We start from the raw sequence: 17294 nt of genomic DNA, 5'->3' as shown, positions 1-17294 counted from the left end.
AGACCGGGCCTTAGCCGCACTCCGCTGAAGATTCGGGCGGGAAATGTCCCGGCCAGACGTGGGGGGAAGGAAGGCCAGGGGAGCGTCGGATGGGTCCGAGCGAGCGCAGAGGGCGCCGCCGCGCGCCCGAAATACATTTTCAAGGCCGCAGCAGCCACAGCAGCTGTTCAGCCGATCCTAAGTGAAAAGTTTTTTTTTCTGTTGAGCTTTGCCAGGGGCCAGGGCTTTGAGACTCCCTCCTGTTGGTGGCCTCTAAGTCCTAGAGGCTTCCCCAAAAGACCGGGTATGAGGGAGCTAGTGCCAACCAGAGAATAAGGCAAGAGTGTGCCGAAGCCCCGCAGGCCTAGGGATCTGGGAGGCTACAAGCTTCGGTGGAAGTTTTTAAAGTAAATATCGTGTCCCCTGACCAGTGAGTTGCCTGCCCAGTGGAGGCCTTGGCTGGCTGGTCCCCCCCACACACACACTGCTACATATTGGCGCCCCAGGCTTCGGGTGCTCAGACGCCAACTAAAGCCAATGTTGTCCAGACCCAGGAAGAAAATCCGGGTTATGAAAGAGCAAACGGTCGGTCGGAGACCCTCCGAATTAAAGTTTGCTTTACAGTTCAAGGTGGGCCCCGGGTTATCTCAGGGTCCTGTTGGTTTCAGACCGAAAATAGTTGAGTCGGTCAAAGAGAAGATGGCGAAAACAACATATAGAGCTGCTTTGGCCTGGTGCGTATTTAATCATGCCCCAGGCCCGGGGCAGTTTTGGTTTTATTTTATATTTATTTTCTCCCTTTGCCTAAGACTAGCGACCAACACCGCAACCTCTCCCGCCCTAACAGAGAAAAGATGAATTGTGAAACCCAGTAGGGGAAAGACCCTACTCTGGACAAGGGTAGGCCTCCTCAACAATTCCTCTGCATGTCTCTAAAGGTGGCCCTGGCCGGGGGTCAGGGTACTATATTAGAGGAGGGGGGGAAGCTACAGTGCCCCCAATTTCTGCTCACAATTTCTACAGTTGGGTCCAGAGTGGGCAGCCGTGACACCAGGGCTCAGCACATCTCCACACCAAGGGGCCCTTTTTCCTGAAGGATGATTTCTCATTTCAAGTTCAGAGAAGAAGAAAGCCTTGAAGCCATTGCCAGAGTTCCAACTTGGGCCCTGTCTGCCCAAGGCCATGCTGGGTCACTTGGTGCTCTTAGTTTGTGATTCCTGCTCCTGAAACCTTGCCCATAAATACACTTTACTGTTTTCTAACCCCGACGTATCCCGTGCCTTTTTAAAAACAAGTGATAAAATAGTGGGACAAAGTGAGCTGTGTCGCTAAGGTTAGCTCTAAAGCCTCTTTGCCAGGCAGAAATTACTGACTACTAAACAAAATTCTGGAGACTGGCCCCCAAGTTCATGTGTCTGTGTCTGGAACAGTCTCTTTTCCAGATCCCCTCTCTTTGCTCCCCTTACTTCCGGCTGAGAAGGATAGCAGAAGGGTAAAGCTGTGAACTATGTCGGTGTTTTTGACCCCACATGCTGGCCCTTTTGAACATAAGACCCTAGACACACTCCCAGCAACCTAGATTCTCCCCAGAGAAAAGCACCCTTGACAAGACATCAGTCTTGCTAAGCCGAGTAATTTCTCCCTTCTCCTCTGTCAGGGAAATAAAATAAAAGTGACTCCCAAATCGAAAGTTGTCAGAAGGCCGGCAAGACGTTTCACTAACTAACTATGCGCTGCCTTAGCGAAATTCTCACAACAGACACATTCAGAGAGGAGCCGGGCTCTCTCAAAAGCAGAGATGCACATTAGCCATGCGTTGCATCCTGGGTTGGCCACGCAGCAGTCCGAGTGGACCTGCCCTCTCTCCCAAACAGAGAAAGTCGTGGATGGACGAAATAAATCTCCTTTTAATTTTCTTTTCATCGACTAATAAAAATAATTCCCCAGCACTAAACCGAAATTCCGTAACGGGCCGCAAGAACACGGAGAATTCATAAAACGCTGTCTCCGCGGGTCTCTGGCTAATCGCGTTATTATTAGCCTCGGGAGCGTGGAAACTGAACTGTCAGTGCCGAAAGAGAAAATGTAAGCGACAGCTGTCTCTCTTCGGGCTTTGGCCAGCTTTTAGGCCAGGATCCCCAAGCTCTTGAGCCTTCTGGCTGCTCCTATCCCGGTGTGGGCGACTGCCGACTCTCCTCCCTCTCCCAAGTCGTAGGACGTGGGGTCTGCTCCTGGATCCTAGCTGGTACGCAGGGACACCTCCTGCACGGCTTTACAATTCTGGACTGAAAATGCTATTTGCTGAAAATACTCTCAAGCGGCTGAACCAAGTTGTGTTTGTGTGCGCGCTTACAGGCTTCTGACAACAGCTGTTCCCCCGGGCTGCTTCGCACTGTTGAAATCTTGGCACTTAATACAAATGTGAGGCTGTTTTCCCCCTCCCAGAGTTCTGTTAAAATACACACATCGACATCCGCCTTGAGTTTTAAGTATTATGTGCCCATTATATGTGTGTAATATGGGTAGAAGCTCCAAGACAAATTAATTGAAACACCCACCCACCCAAATACAGTGATGTGAGCACTGAATAAAGACCTAAGTCTCAGGATACAGTGTCTAATATGTCTTCAGTGGGGGCAGAAATACAGTTACACTCCACCAACTAAGCTTAGATGGGACAGAAACTAAGTGAGAAAAAAACGGAGCATTTCCCATGGCAGCAGCATGGGCTTCACCAGTCAACGTTCAGGAGCTCTCAGATGCAAGTCTCAAATCTACTGGGCTCTTTCCCCAGGGTCTTGACTGCGTTCTTCCGAACCCAGGGGCCCCGCAGCCCTGCAGAGTGGGCGCCTCGAAATGCTGCTTGCTCTCTGCTACAAGAGAACGGAATGAACGCAAGTAGGCCTGCTTGAAATTGGCGATTAAAATGCAAGGCTCGGGCCAGCCCCCCAAATTGGTTCCGGCGAATTTAGGGAGGCTCAAGGCATATTTATGCCAAGAAAAAGAAACCCACGTCGGAGCGAGGCAGGGAGTCAGCGGGCAGGGCCTCTCTCCACACGCGGGGATATCATTTGGTGTTTCCTCGTCCACCCGCCTCCCGTGGTCCGACCCCACACACTCACCCGGGTGGGGCTCCAGGCCGTGTGTCGCCGGGTCGTCTGTGTCTCCGAGTGGGCCTGCGGGACTCAGCGCCTCCATGGACAGGTCCAGCCCCTTCTCCTCCCAGTCTCGCAGCTTCCGCTTTTTATTTGAGCCGATCAAGGCTTCAACGGAGAAGGCATGTGCTCGGGAGCTCAGGGCGACTGCAGATCTTCTCCTTTCACTCATTTTTAGCCGCCCGCACCCGGGTCCCCCTCTCGCCCGCGCTCTACTGAGCTGGCAGCCCCGCGGCCGCACGCTCGGAGCGCCTGCCCGGCCGGGCCCTGAAGAGGCGGCGGCGCGGCAGCCGAAGCTGGGGCGGAGGCTCCGCGGGTGATCTGCGCCCTCCCTCGGTGTCCTCCCCCGCCCTCGACTGCCGGATCAGACCGGTGCCCCCAGCTACCCTAGCCTCTAGGAACGAGCGCCCGGAACGCCGCCCGCTCGCTGCATGGGCGCTGAGTCCAGTTTCCCACCCACCCGGGCAGGCGCTCACAAGCCCTGCAGACAGGACTTCATCTTTCTTTCTTTTTTCCTTTTCTCTCTTTCTTTCTTTCTTTTTTTTATTCTCCCCCTCTCTCTCCTTTCGCTTCCTTTTTCACCTCCCTCTCCCCCCCTTCCCCTCTCGGTCTTCCCGTCCTTCCCCTGATCCAAACTTCTGGGAAACTTTTTCCCCCCTGAATTCCTCCCTTCCCGAGGAACAGGGGGTAGGCAGTGAGCTCCTGTCCGAGGGGTGAGGGAGAAGGGAGGGGGAGGAAGAAAAAGACGGAGAGGAGGGAAAGCCAGCCCCCAACCAATGGCAAGTAGGGAACAAGAGAAACCTCGAGAGCTCCCGCCAATGAGGAGGAGGGAGAGACTGAGGCTAGGGCCAAGGCTCTGCGCTGGCTATCCCGGGGATGCTTCCCTGCCAACTTTAACCCCTGGCTTCCCGGTGCCGGACCGGTTTCTCTGGGGGGAGGAGGGCAGTCGGAACAGCTGAAAGTCAAGCTCTGACCTTTGCCTTTATCGACTCGACTAAACCACAAATCCAGATTACAAATCTGTACGTTTTCCTTCCAAATTCTCTGCGTTCCCTCCCGTAGACCTGGCTACTCGTAGTCAATTTAGATGCAAATCTGGAAACTTGGTGCTGTGACAAAATGCCAACCTGACCCCCTCCCCAACAAAAAGGCAGAGTAGGTTTCTGATCACGACACCATTGCCCCCCCCCACCAGGAGTTTCGAGATCTGCCCAAGTTTGTCAACACAGGTCCCTACTCTGTTCCAGATCAATATTTTCTGAGCGGTTCTAGTTCCGGCAAAACGAAACAAACAAAAAAGTCTTGTTGCCATCCTGAGTCTTATAAGCGAACATTTCAAGACTTGACCCTCCTTCCTGCTCTACCTGATGAAGGGAGGAGAAGGGCCGCTGGGGCGTAAGAGACCAGCTTGGTGCGCTGAGTTGACCGCGGGTTCTGCAAGCTTACACTGCAGGACTGACTGGGCCCGCACCACACAAATAGTAACTTTCCTAGCGCAGCGCACTCGGAGCTGTGCTTCGCCTATTCCGGGCTCTTATTCCAGAGAACTCATAGCGGGTACCGGAAGAGAGCAGCTAAGAATTTTGATGGCTGAGAAAGAAGCCTGATCAAAAGTCTCCTCAGCTCCAGAACTTGGCTCTCGTCGCTTACTGTGTACCTTCGCGCATCCCTCCCCCAACCTTAAATCTTTCAGGACAGTTCATTCACCACAGATAGCTAAGGAGCTTAAAATCCAACGTTCCCCACCCCTCTTACTGTCCACTGCTTCACAGGTTATTATGAATGGCATAGCCCCACACTACCCCCTCCTGCAACACAGACTTACAACGAGAAAGCTCGGGAGTCCTGCCAGGCAAATAAATAAACAAACAAACAAATAAATAAATGTCTCATATTTCGGGGGCAGAGGCCTAAAAGCCTCATTTTCCCATTCCAAAGTACTGGTCAAAACAATTCAATCCTGGGGCTATGGCTGCGGGAAAGGCTGAAAGCTTAGCACTCACTGGGAGGCCCAGCAAGAAGAGTCTAGCCAGGCACTGAGAAAGGTCTGAGGAGTTAAGTTTAGGTGAAGGGGTTGCAGGGCATGTGAGTAGCTCCGAAGAACCACTTCCTGAGGTAAGAAGTGAAGGAAGGCTGTGTCCCTTCTGAAAGGCCACACTCTCCAGCCTGCCACAAGGACCAAGGAAATTTAGTTCTTTCTGTTATCATGGAGAGCCCGCTGCTGCTGCTGCTGCTGCTGCTGCTGCTGCTGCTGCCGCCGCTGCTGCTGCCGCTGCTGCTGGAAGCCACAAGCACGTGGTGAATGTGCATTGGCCTTTTGAGAGGTAAGCTTAAAGTTCACTTTTTGAATTTCCCTCGAATTGCGTTCCAGCCTAGACAAGTGCACAGCACATACAGAGGGGCTGCTGGGTGTGTTCCCACCAGCCCTGTGCTCCAGGACCTCCCTGGAGTCTTCCTCTCTGGCTTCGAAGTTCCGCAGGCAGCAAGGAGAAGAATTTACCATGTCTGGGAAGCCAGGTCCTCCTGTGGTTGTCCCTGCAGATTCCGAGAAGCGAGGGTCAAGGTGCCCTTACCAACCAGCATTTCTTGCAGGAACTGTGGCTGAAAGTGACCAGAGCTAAGGCAAACCAGGAGTCCTGTAAATCCCTTACCCAGCAGCCTATACCTTGCTCTAGGCTTCTGGTCTCCTAGGGCCTCTCAGAACCCCTCATGGTGCCTCTGAGAACCCTATGGCTAGGAGCCAGCCTAGATCAGGCTTAGTGTGAAAGCCATGTGTCATCTTGTGGGCTTTCCCAGCTCTTTCCTCCACTCCATTGTCCCCCATCTCTCTTTGAAAGCCTCTTTCTATTCTTTGAAAGGAAGGCCTGGCTTGGACTGAGAAATGGTTCCACCATACAGGGCAGAGACCCTCTGTGAACTCTCATTAGTGCTGCCATGGCCCCCCTCCCACTACCTTGGGCCAAAAAAAGGGGCCTTGGAGTGATGAGCTGACTCAGTCATTAGGGTGCTGGCCATCATCAGGCCCAACAACCTGTGTTTGATCCCTGTGGCCTACAGGGCGAAAGGAGAGTGCCAACGTCTGCAAAGTTGTCCTCTGACCTCCCTGTGTGCACCATGGCATGTGCATGTGTGAGTACACATGTGTGTGCACACTCACAGAGCCCGCAGAAATGCAATTTTTAAAAATGTAAAGAGGCCTTTTAATCATTCATCAGTCCAAATGTAGGTCCAACAGCATGAGCCCACCCATATGGCAAGCCACAGGGGGAAAAAATGTCCCAGAAACAAAGAAGTAGCAGCAGTTGCCTCCAAGGTATGAATCTACATCCCAGTCCACAGCTTATGCTCAGCAGTCACTGCGCCTCCTCTTCAAGCCACAACAACCCTATCCCATATTCACTCACACTCTAGAGTCACAACTTAAGCCACAAAAACCAATCCCATAAAAGTGAAGACAAGCTGATTTGGAACCAATGAGAAAACTGACGTTTCCCCCAAAGTAACTGGGAGAGTCTGTAACATTCTGTGTTCCCATTGGATTTAATCTAATCTACCCCCTTAGGTGTGCACTCCTTGGTGTAAAAATCAGGTTGATGAGGGGCGTGGGGGGGATTAAACAAGGTGGTTTGATATGCTTGGCTTGGGTACACACTGAAGAGTCAACACACAGGAGAGGAGAGGGAGATGTGGGCTTAACTAATCTGGACATGGGCTGCTGCGTGGTTTTCTCCTATTGATTGTTCAAAGGGCTTCGAAAACCTTCCTTTGTGGCCTTAGTTTCTTTCTCTTTTAACCTTTAGGGATAAGAAGGGGCCCCCAGTTTTGAGGCTCATATCTAGGCATTTTCCAGGCATCCCAGCTGCAGGCTCCACCTTGTGACCTGAGCAGATTCAACAGGCTGTAATTCCAGCTCAGGTCTATTTCAGGCCCAAAACCAAGCCAGAGGGACTAGCCCAGCTCCTGCTTGAGTGCAAGAAAGAAGAAGAAAGGGTGTTAAACCCTGAAAAGCCAGAGGCGCTTCCCTAGGAGTCACTGGACAGCAGAAGGGACAAACGTGGAAATGAGCTCTCTCGGCCTAGCCTTGACAAGGGACACCCCGGGAAGGAAAGGGCACCACAGAGACTGCTCTCCTCAAACTGACCCAGCCCAGTCACCAGAATTTCAGAGGTAAAACCAGAGTTCAGCAGCAACAGGACAAGAATCATAAAGAAAAAACGGGCATCCCCAGAAATGGAGCTCCCACCCCCACCCCACGCACATTCTCCCAGCACATTTCTCTTCTTGTCACAGCACACTAAATACCACCTTAAATCGCTCTCCTCTCTTCCTCCTGTTACAGCACACTAAATACCACCTTAAACGGCTCTCTACTAACGCTTCGGTGCTGAGGTGACCCACCAGCCGGCTTTGATTTCGGGGAACTTTGAGCGAGTAATTGAAAACAAAGTTAAGAACAACTGGCCAGCAGGACAAGTTAGGCTTCCCCTAAACACGTGGGAAGGACATTCTGGGCGGGCAAGGGGATTGTAATGAACTTGGCCATCAGGGGAGGTGTAAAATATTATGAGGCGACTATGGGGTGGGAAAAAATCATGGAGACTCTAAGGTGAGGTATGCCTGGTGATTGGGACCACTTCAACCCCAAACTGTGTGACCTTAGGCAAGTCGATTAACAGGCTAGGACCTCAGTTTCCCTTCTCCAGAGTGCAGAGGTCTAAATGATTTGCAGCTGAGAATATATACTAAGGGGGCAGAAGCCCAGAAAACCTATTCTGGCTGAGATCAAATCTTCTGGAAATCTGCAGCCCATGTTTACCTCTTTTCACTTCTGCTTTCAAACTGGCACCCCAAAGCAATAGGAAAGCACAGAATGGGACAGAATAAGTGCCCCGGAGCCCTAAAGTGCAGCAGGAAGGAGAAGAGTACATTGTGAGAAGCCAAGCTCAAGGCGGCCTGGGCTTTCTCCTGTAGCGAGCACCTCCAATCGCCTGGGCTGGCTTTGGTCCACAGCTAAGACACTGCCTTGAGTCCTTGGCTATCCTGAGATTCTCCCCCCCGCATCCCCCACAACACACAGAGTTTTTAAAAATAAAAGTCCATGGGGGCAAAAGGTCTTTAATGATGTTTTTTTGTTTTCGCGAAATAAAAATCGTCTATTTTTATTTTAACCCAGCAGCGTGCCCACCTCTCGGTCCTTCCAGATGTTTGCAATAAAATCGCAGGTTTTGCCTTTGGGACTTGAAATAAAATTTAACGGCCTTCACCCCGTAATTATTCTCTTAGCTCGCCCTTCATAAATTTATCTGCTTTCTATCGGCGTTGGGGCAAGAGGCGAGCTAAAGGGGGGAAAGCCCCGATTTTATATTTGTGACTATAAAAAAGCGCCACCCGGTTTCCTCGCCTTCGGCCGCCGCAGTGTGGCCCGGCAGGCTGGGCAGGAGGGCCGCAACATTGCTCTATTGTTCCCGGGACTTGGGTCTGCTCAGGAGCTAAGTCCCTCCACAAAGGGGGCCTTGTGTGGCCCTGCCCGCTGTGGCCGCGCCCAAGAGGCGAGGAAATCCTGTTCCCTCAGGCTCAGCTCCTCTATCCCTCCACGGTTGGAGCTACCCGGCAGCCGGGTTTGCGCCTTCCTTGGGCTTCGCAGGAAGCGGAACTTCCATTCGGTGCAAAGCTCTTGACTGAGAGGGAGGAAACTGCCTGAGGATTCCCAGGCAGGCTAGGTAGGGTTGCTTGTCTACAGGAGAACACAGACAAAGCCAAAGTGGAGGGGACCACTGAGGCCCCAAATTGGGGCAGTGTGCACCCCAAATTAAATGTGTACACACAGGAGCTACCATATACTGGCATGTGAAGCTGTCTCGCCACACAAACCCTTGTTTACACCATATACATCTCTGTATCCACTCACATGCCTTTCTAGACTTAAACATAGGCACACGGATAGCGCTTTGGTAGAGTACATAACATCACGCGCACACATATTGGGAAGCGTCCTGACCTCACACTCCTTTGCTTCTAGAGTCTAGAGGCCAATCTGCCTTTGGCATCTCTTTACCCAAACCTCAACCACAAGATCTCCCTGATCTAAAGGTTAATCCATGCGTTGTCTTTTAACCCCTCTTCTCCTTCACCTATGTGAGACACCTTCATGTTCAAATGGTCAGAGCCGGCTGACAAAAGGAAGAAGTGAGCTGTGCATTCTGCCTCCAGGGCTCACTCCTTACAGAAGTCACCAGTTGCCTAGGGAAGACTCTAGCTTTTGGCAAAGCTCCAAGAACCCCACCAAGGACTGGGAAGCAGAAGGAGGAGAAGCTGGAGCTCCAGCTGAGCGCAGCAAAGCTTTCCTTGCTTTCAATCACATGCCATGGGATTCTGGTTTGAGCCAGCAGGCCTGAAGCCAGGAAAGCCAAATCCAGGAGCCACACACTGATGCAGAAAGTTCTTTGGGTGTTCTTTCTGGTCCCAGGACTCCCCGGCTCTCCTAGGTTTACCTCCTAAATGTCACTTCACCTTCTTCCTGGTAGTTTTGCAGGTGCTTGGTCAAACAGCTCCCTTTATGTTTTTGTTGTTGTTTTTGTTTTCTTGTTTGTTCCTTTATATGAAGAGGGTGAACCATCTGAAAGCTTATTGGATGAACAGGTAAAGAAATACCAGGTTTGGCAGCCTAACTCTATAGCAAATTTGAGATATAAAGATGGTGTTCCAGGTTTTTTGGGTGAGGGTGAGATGGTCAGAATGAAGCAAACCAGAGGCACAGCTAATTCATTTAGTATTAAAACCTGTTGGAGCTCAAAGGTCAGCAGCTAAATGTAAACAAACACTTGGAGGTATTAGCATGATGAGCATTGATGCACCCCTCCACCTCACCAAAAGTGGTTGGATTTCATTTGCCATCAATAAAATAGTCAACCAGGAGCAAAATGTCCTCCATGGAACTGTGGGAGTCTACTCCTAGAGATCATCACCCATAGAGGCTGGCTGGTGGATTCTTAACGCCCTTGAGAACTTTTCCCCTTCCCCTGCCAGTGGAGAACGAGCTATCTATCATTCAGGAGTGGACAAAAATTCTCCATAGTGGACAACTGTACTGCTGGATGGTTAGATCATCTTGCCTGTCAAGGTCAGTGAGGCCAGCACCACTGGACTTCCACTTATATTGCTTTTGGAGTCAGGTGGAGTTGCAGGAGCTACTTAAGGTGTGAACTAAGTCACGGGTGAGCTTTGATTTTTTTTTTTTTTTTGTCTCAAATCCATGGACTACTTTGTGGCCTCGAGATCATATTAAAGAAGGTGGGAAGGAACCCAACACTCTAGTATGATATGTATAACATCCTTGGCAATGCAGAAAGTGAATAGATTACTAGCACCAGAAGTCTGGTTGTCCACCTAGAAAAAAAAATGAGCCTTCAAAATGGTTGATATTTTCTTTTACAGCCTGGACAGCCTTTCAGAGCAGAAACACAGATGTAGGTATATATGGAGAGGCATCATTGCCATTGCAGGCCTGCTGCTGGGAAAAGGAAAAACCATTCCATCACTGATGGCATCCCATGAGGCTTTGCTCTCTGGCCCAAAGCATCAGGAGTGAGGAAGGTAGTCTATCTCTAACCAGGTACTTAACACTTAATTCACATTCTTCCCAACTGATCCAGACAGACGAAGGCCTTCTCCAAGTGGAACATGAATGAATTCATATTCCTATTTCTCAACGGTGTCTGCCATGCCAAGTGATAAGGGAGACTGATGACTCTTTGAAGCAAGGATTGGTGGCACTCGTGGGGGCCAGAACCATATCCGCAGTCTATCATCAGTATTCCTGGCTTCTTCACTATTGGAAAGCTCTGACACACCCAGAAAACAAGAAAAAGCAAGGTTATGTATAGACCACAGCTTCAAGGATAGCCATCGAAAGGAAGAAGTGCATCTCCACAGCCTTTCTCTCTCACTACCCACTCTCATCTCTATCTCTTCTTTCTGGTCTACATCACTTATAAAGAACTAAAGCTTATTAAGCCTTTTGGGTCCTGTGCTAAGTGTTTAGCATGGACCAACTCACTCCACCTACTTTGACTTCTATGAGCCAAGAACCGGTATTACCAGCCACATTTTATACACGGGAAACTGTGAATTGAAAAGGAGTTATATAACTTGGCAAGGATCACACAGCTTTTAATGCAGGTAATGCCACTCCAGAGCCAGAATCCTTAACCCCATACACCCTTAGCTTCTCTTCTTGCGTGTGTGCATAAGCAGCTTGCACACCTAGGTTCTCTCTGGCTGTAAGAGACCCAAGCAAAGTTGCTGGAAATTGGGAGGCACCAATGGAATTGTCTTATAAAAGGATGAAGAATGTCCTCCCAGTTATAAATACACACTGGAGCCCTTCCCAGTTTCAGCAGGGCATCTATTTTAACATGGGGTGAAGAGGCAGGCGCTCACTTTGCATCTTTTCCCAATGGGAGGTGCAGCCAGGTGCTAGGCTAAGTGGATGTCATTGTGCAAGTACCCATGGTTCCTTCCAGAAAAGTAACCCAAGGCAGTCCTCTCAGGCTGGGCTCAGTCAAGTAAGATCATGCTGGAAAGCTTGCTTTTGGCTTCTTGGACCCCAGGCAACTCAGTAACTGGGGCCTGGGCTTGGGCAAAGTCTCATTTCCATAGCAGTAACCCTTCAGTGACCCAATCTCAGAACAACTATTCCCTGCCTCCCACCCACCCTACCCTACTAATAAGCAACTTTTGGGGATCCCACCTACACCTGCAGCTGAGAATGGTGATTAGAAAGCAATAAGAACTCTTCTCAGGATCTACCTCAGCTTGAAGAAGTGTGGAGGGCTGTACCTAACCCCCAGCAGACAGGCTATACTGCCAGAGGGGCTGTTTCTTGAGGACAGACGTGCTCATGCAGCTTGAGGGCCACCTTTGAAACTCCATGGTCACCAGAGAGGTGCCTCCACCTTTGGAGGAGCCTTCAGAACTACCAGAGCTCCCCCCTTGCTCACTGACCCTGGCCCTGATACATGGGATTGAACTGGAAAAACCACAGTGTATTTTTGTCTTGTCTACAACCTAGATCCACTTAAAATGTGAATGAAGAGCAAGTCTGGTTGCTCTTGTGAGTGCCAATCATTTATATTTGAGTATCTAAAGCCTCAGGAGTCAGATTTGGTATGGGAGGGAAGACCCAGAGAGAAAAACCCTCTGTTGTTGGTCTCAAGAATAATAATAATAATAATAAAAACTTTGATGAAGGGAGGGGAAGTGGTTTAGTGAGAAGCAGGAGAAAGGCAGAGTCCGATGGTCTGATTGCCAAATGGGCTCTTGGAAAGACGGATCAACCTGGGTAACCCATTCGGGCAGGAGCATCCTCAAGGATGCTGCAGTCTCTTCCTGGTCTCTGGATAGTGATACTTCCCTAGCTGATCATTTGGCCATGTTGCAGCATCCAAGTGCTGCTGGCCTCTGTCCCTTCCAGAGCTTAGTTCTTCTTCCACCTCTAGCCTCTAGCAAGGGGTGGGGGAAGCTGCAAGTGAAATGAAGCCAGTCCCAGAGACAGCCTGGACTCAGTGGCAACCAGCTTTTACCTGTGCTGTCCAGAGAAGAGAGAAGAGAGCAGAATGCAAGAAGAGAGACCCCCTCTCCCCATCTCCCACCTTGTGTTTCTTGGGAGAATGTTGGCAGCCTTACTTGTTGGGATATTATATATATATATATATATATATATATATATATATTATATATTATATATATATCCCCTTGATTGCAAAACCTGTTTCACTGGAGGACCAATTTTGTTCAAAGTGATTAAAACATCACCTCTTGTCAAGGCAAAGTAATGCTGCCCCAGGGGTGAGCTTGGTGCTGACCCTTGACCCTGTGGCATCCTGGTTTGCTCCTGAAGGGAGATATCCTCACCTCAGCAGATGTTATTTCACCCACCCTACCTCTGCACCTGCTTCCTCACTGTCTGGTAATTCTATTTGCCTCTTCATCAAATTTGCTTGCATTTCAATGTGTCACTGTATCATGGTAAGCCCGGCTCCCACATATCTCCTGAGACAAGAAAAAGTGTGTCCTGGGAGAGCCCCTCCTGGGCTCCAGAGGAATTAAAAGCCTCAAATTTGCTTTGCTGGCTTCCCCCGGTGCCCCTTGTGAATTCTGTCCAAGTACAGCAGAGCATGTGAGTAAGCAGGGTCATTAGTAGCTCCCTCAAAGGCAACCCGAAGAAGGTGAGCTGTGGGCTTTTAGGACTAAGGAAGGCATGAGAAAATAAAAGCTAGGGGAACTTTAAAGAGACAGAAGAACTTAATGGAGAAAAAAAAAAGGAAACAGAAGAAAGGAAAATTAACAAAGTAAAAGAAAGAAAGATAAATGAGTTTGGGGATATGACCCCAGCCCAGCATAAAATACATATTTTCAACCTTCACCTACTTTCTCCCAGGAAACTGGGAAAAATAGAAATTTGGGGTGAGTCTATCTGCCCCAAGGGACTAGGAGTCCTGCAAGAGTGCTTGTGGAAAGCAACAAATGTCAAAATGTCAGCTATAGCAAAGCAGGGGTGCCCCGAGGCAGCTGAAAGTGCTCCACCTAGGGTTATTAGCGCTGTAAGACTCCTGCTGTGACATTGCAGACTAGCCTGCACTGTGAGCCTACTGAATGACTGACTGGTAAGGCGGACCTCTTGCTCTCCTTCAAGCATTGATGTGCTGCATCTCTGGAAAGAAAGAGATGGCTGCGGCGGGGAGGCGAGAAAAGAAAGACAGAAGGATTGAGGGTGTCTGGGAAATGGGCGCCACGAAGCCAGGTTTTGCCAATTTGGCCTAGCAGAAAATGGAGAGCCCCTGAGCTTCCCTTGAAGGGGGTGATGGGTAGTAAGAAGTGTTGGAGAGAAATCAGTAGTGTCTGCTGTTTTACTTGTCTGCCCCCCCCCCAATCCTGAATCCAATTTGGGGTTATTAAGTAAAGCGTAGAAAAAGGTTTTACGTTGGTCTAATTCTCTGCAAGTTCTTGGCAGTAATGGAATTGGATGAGAGCTCACTGGAGATGGACCTCCGTAACCCGTGCCCTAACCCTCCCCTCCAAGGAAGAAGTGCTCTGAACTCTGACTGTCCCTCAGCTCTCCTTCAATTCAGGTTTAGCCTTTCTTCAAGTTCCTCACCCCACCCCTCCACACGTGAAGGTCTCCCCGAATGTCACGGTCAAAGACAAATAAAACCTAGCTTCCTGCCTGAGGGTGAATCACACCACCGGTCCTCCTGGAGCGGAGAATAAAAATTCATTCGCAGGGAGGTATGAGCGGCAGTCAAACCCGGGTGAACAGATGTGCCTGGTGCCCTGGACCCTCAGTAAACAGCCTGGGCCTGGAAGCTCTTCTCGGATCTGCACCCACAGAATTACGTTATTTTCCCCCAGCCCAATCATTTTTTAACAGAAAAAAAATTAAAGAAATATAAATTGCTGCTTTGAGGGATCAAAGTGTCTGTTTCTGGTGCATCTGGGAGTGTGTGTGTGTGTGTGTGTGTGTGTGTGTGTGTGTGTGTGTGTAGGGGGGGGTGGTAAGCGGTCATGGTTGCTGGACTTCAAAGTGTTCCATTCAGCGAATTTGGGCCGTAGTATTCAAATTCTATTTCCTTCTAACTTCGTGGGCAGCGCAAAAGAGAAGCCGTTCTCCGCTTTGGTTCTGGGCACTCTAAGAGTCGCCCGAACTCCCGGCGCTAAGCTCAGAGCCCCCGAGGCTCCTGCAGGGCCCTCGGACACTGAGGGCACAGGGGGCGTGGTGAGGGAGAGGAAGAGGGCTGACTGATCTGAAACTGTCCAGTTAACGAAATACTCCAACAAATAGTCGAAAACCCCGGGGTCGCCAAGCCGGGGCCGATCTAGCTGTCAGGGGTTCCAGTCAGCTTTCCGAAGCTCGGCCAAATGCTCCGCCCGAGGGACTAGGGAGAACCAGGTTAGGATTCACGCTATTCGGACCACCCGGGTCAGTTCCGGGCTGAGGGTTACGGGACTCTCCTTAGAGTTTTGTCTCCACGTGACCCAGTCTTCTGGGCGACTGACTACGCGGTACTGATGGGCGGGCGAGGCCAGACTTCCCTGGGACCCGCGGGCAGTCCCTTCCACTCTCAACCCGAAAGCCACACGCAGGGAGGGCAGGTAGTCGGGTCGCCAGAGCTAGAGGCCTCGCGGGCAGCTCAGGCACTTCGCAGGATTAGGGAGTTTGGGCGACCGAATAAGTTGGCCGCAAATCGTACTGAGGGTCCGGGAGAAGTTAGTCACCTCCCGATTTTGCTAGGGAAATTATCTGGGGACCGAGGACCAATGGCACAGAAGAGGATTCTTTACCGCGCGCCCTTCCGGCAGACCTGCCTCGAGGCAAGGCTCGGAGCCAGACCTGCCTCCGAGCAATCCCGTGCACTAGGACCGCTCCATCCCCACCAAGCTCCTAGCGACCTTGGGGCCTCGCCCGCCAGAGAGCCGGGGGGCTAGACCTTGTTTCGCTGATAGCGCATGCCGTGTCCTTTCCGAGAAAGACCGGAGGAGCGATCTCGGTCCCAGTGCGCTTGACCTGAGTGGACTCCTGGGTGGCCGCTTCTGATGTTTTAAATTTCAGAGATGGGTATTCCCCCACACACACCACTAAAATAGGGTAGATTAAAACAACCGAAAGTGCTCCCTATCGTTCGTGTCCAGGAATTCATAACTCCTGAACCTCCCACTGGATCTTTCCTCAGACCAGAGAGACTTGTCGCCCCTTTGGGAGGGAGGGGACTGTAACATGTTATTACTCTCGTTTCTCAGTAAGGAAAACAGTCTCTACAACTTCGTTGACTAGTCCTAAGTTTCAGAGCTTATCGGGGTCACCTAAACCTTCTTGCTTTCCCGCTCCAGTGGTGCATCCTCCCGCCGCTGCCGTCCCTTCTCCCGCCCCGTCACTGGAGGCCATCGGCCCCTGGCAGCCCAGCAGCTGGGCGCTGGCGGGTGAGCACCACCCTCACCATGCCGGGCATCTCACCTCAGCCAGGCAGGTGCAGGGGTGGTGGGCCAGGCAGCCACAGGTCCTCCGGCCGGCCGAGGGGCAGAAGTAGGCTGGGTGCCTGCCTCCTTCTGCTGCCCGGTGGCTGAGGGGCAGGGGAGGGGGGACGGGGCCGGAGAAACCGCCGTCAGCGGGTCCCAGCCCCGCCTCCTGAGCACCACGTCCAGGAAAACTCGGGAACTTTCCATTGTCTTTGGAGCGTCACTGAACAAATTGTCCCCGCAGCTCTAGGGCTGCTGAGAGGAGACGACCAAGGCAAGCCTTTTAGCTCAATACACGTTGTATTGTGACTGGAAGCCCTCTGCTGTCCCCGTACACAGATTGAGGCAGAAGCACAGTCTCACTACCTACTGACTACTGACGCGAGGTCAGGAAGTTGGATTCATGTCATCAAGAACTTGGGTGGAAGGAGGTGGATGTCTGGACTCTTGGGATCAAAAGGAGCAAAAGGTCATAGTCTGTGGCTGGCCCCTGAGGCTAACCCGTCAGCCAGACCCTGGCTAGACAACTGATCCCAAGGCCCAGGTTTCCCCCGCTAGGTTGCAATTGTCACCATACTAGCCCCCAAACCCCATCATCCTAGACCACTTTCTGGTCTGCACAACACGTTCCCCGTCCCCCCACCCCAATACACACTGCAAATCTTTTTACATTTCACTATTCCTAGGACAGGACTTCCCACAATGTGCACCACCCTTAGCCCCAATCCATTCTTAGAGGAACTCTTAGAGGTACACCTAGAGGACTCGCTGAATCCGAAACTTTATTCTTATCACCATCTCGGGTGAGGAACGGGCCATCTTCCGCTGAGAGTGCAGACGGGATTCTCTGTGGCCACCGGGTCGGAGTTGACTTTACACAGGTCTCTTCATAAGTGAGAGTACATTCCTCATTTATGAGGGACAGGGCAGCCCATTCGTTCCCAGAACCTGTCAACTGCAGGCCTGAGTGTCCTCCCGAGCCTGGAGGACCGGTGCGCCTGTCTCTACCTTCGAGTCCCGCCACCTGCACACCTTGCAGACACAGAACTACACAACTCCTTTCCTGCTTGCTGTTTCTGCTCCGTGATTAACGACCCCAGATAGTGTAAGGAATTCGACTTCTCAAGCTCAGCATTTTCAGTTTCTTAA

At 51.0% G+C, this 17294-nt stretch overlaps 1 protein-coding gene across 2 annotated transcripts in view; it reads right to left on the bottom strand.

The window, feature by feature from the left end:
• Positions 1–16222, bottom strand: part of Tbx15 (T-box transcription factor 15) — a 120714-nt gene extending 104492 nt beyond the window's left edge. The window contains exon 1 of one of the 2 annotated variants that reach the window (XM_037206930.1): positions 16144–16222. Coding sequence is in view for 1 of the 2 variants with exons in the window: in XM_028877281.2 (XP_028733114.1) it covers positions 3102–3306 (205 nt within the window). In the remaining variant the exon portion in view is untranslated. Of the gene's footprint in view, positions 1–3101; positions 4136–16143 lie in introns of those variants that run through there. The other variant, XM_028877281.2, reaches the window with a different exon arrangement.
• Positions 16223–17294: the final 1072 nt, after the last annotated feature.

This window comes from Peromyscus leucopus, chromosome 6 (genome assembly GCF_004664715.2).
Source record: "Peromyscus leucopus breed LL Stock chromosome 6, UCI_PerLeu_2.1, whole genome shotgun sequence".
Lineage (NCBI taxonomy): Eukaryota > Metazoa > Chordata > Mammalia > Rodentia > Cricetidae > Peromyscus > Peromyscus leucopus.
The sequence above is the reverse complement of the archived record's forward strand: the minus strand, read 5'-3'. Positions and strand labels throughout refer to the sequence as shown.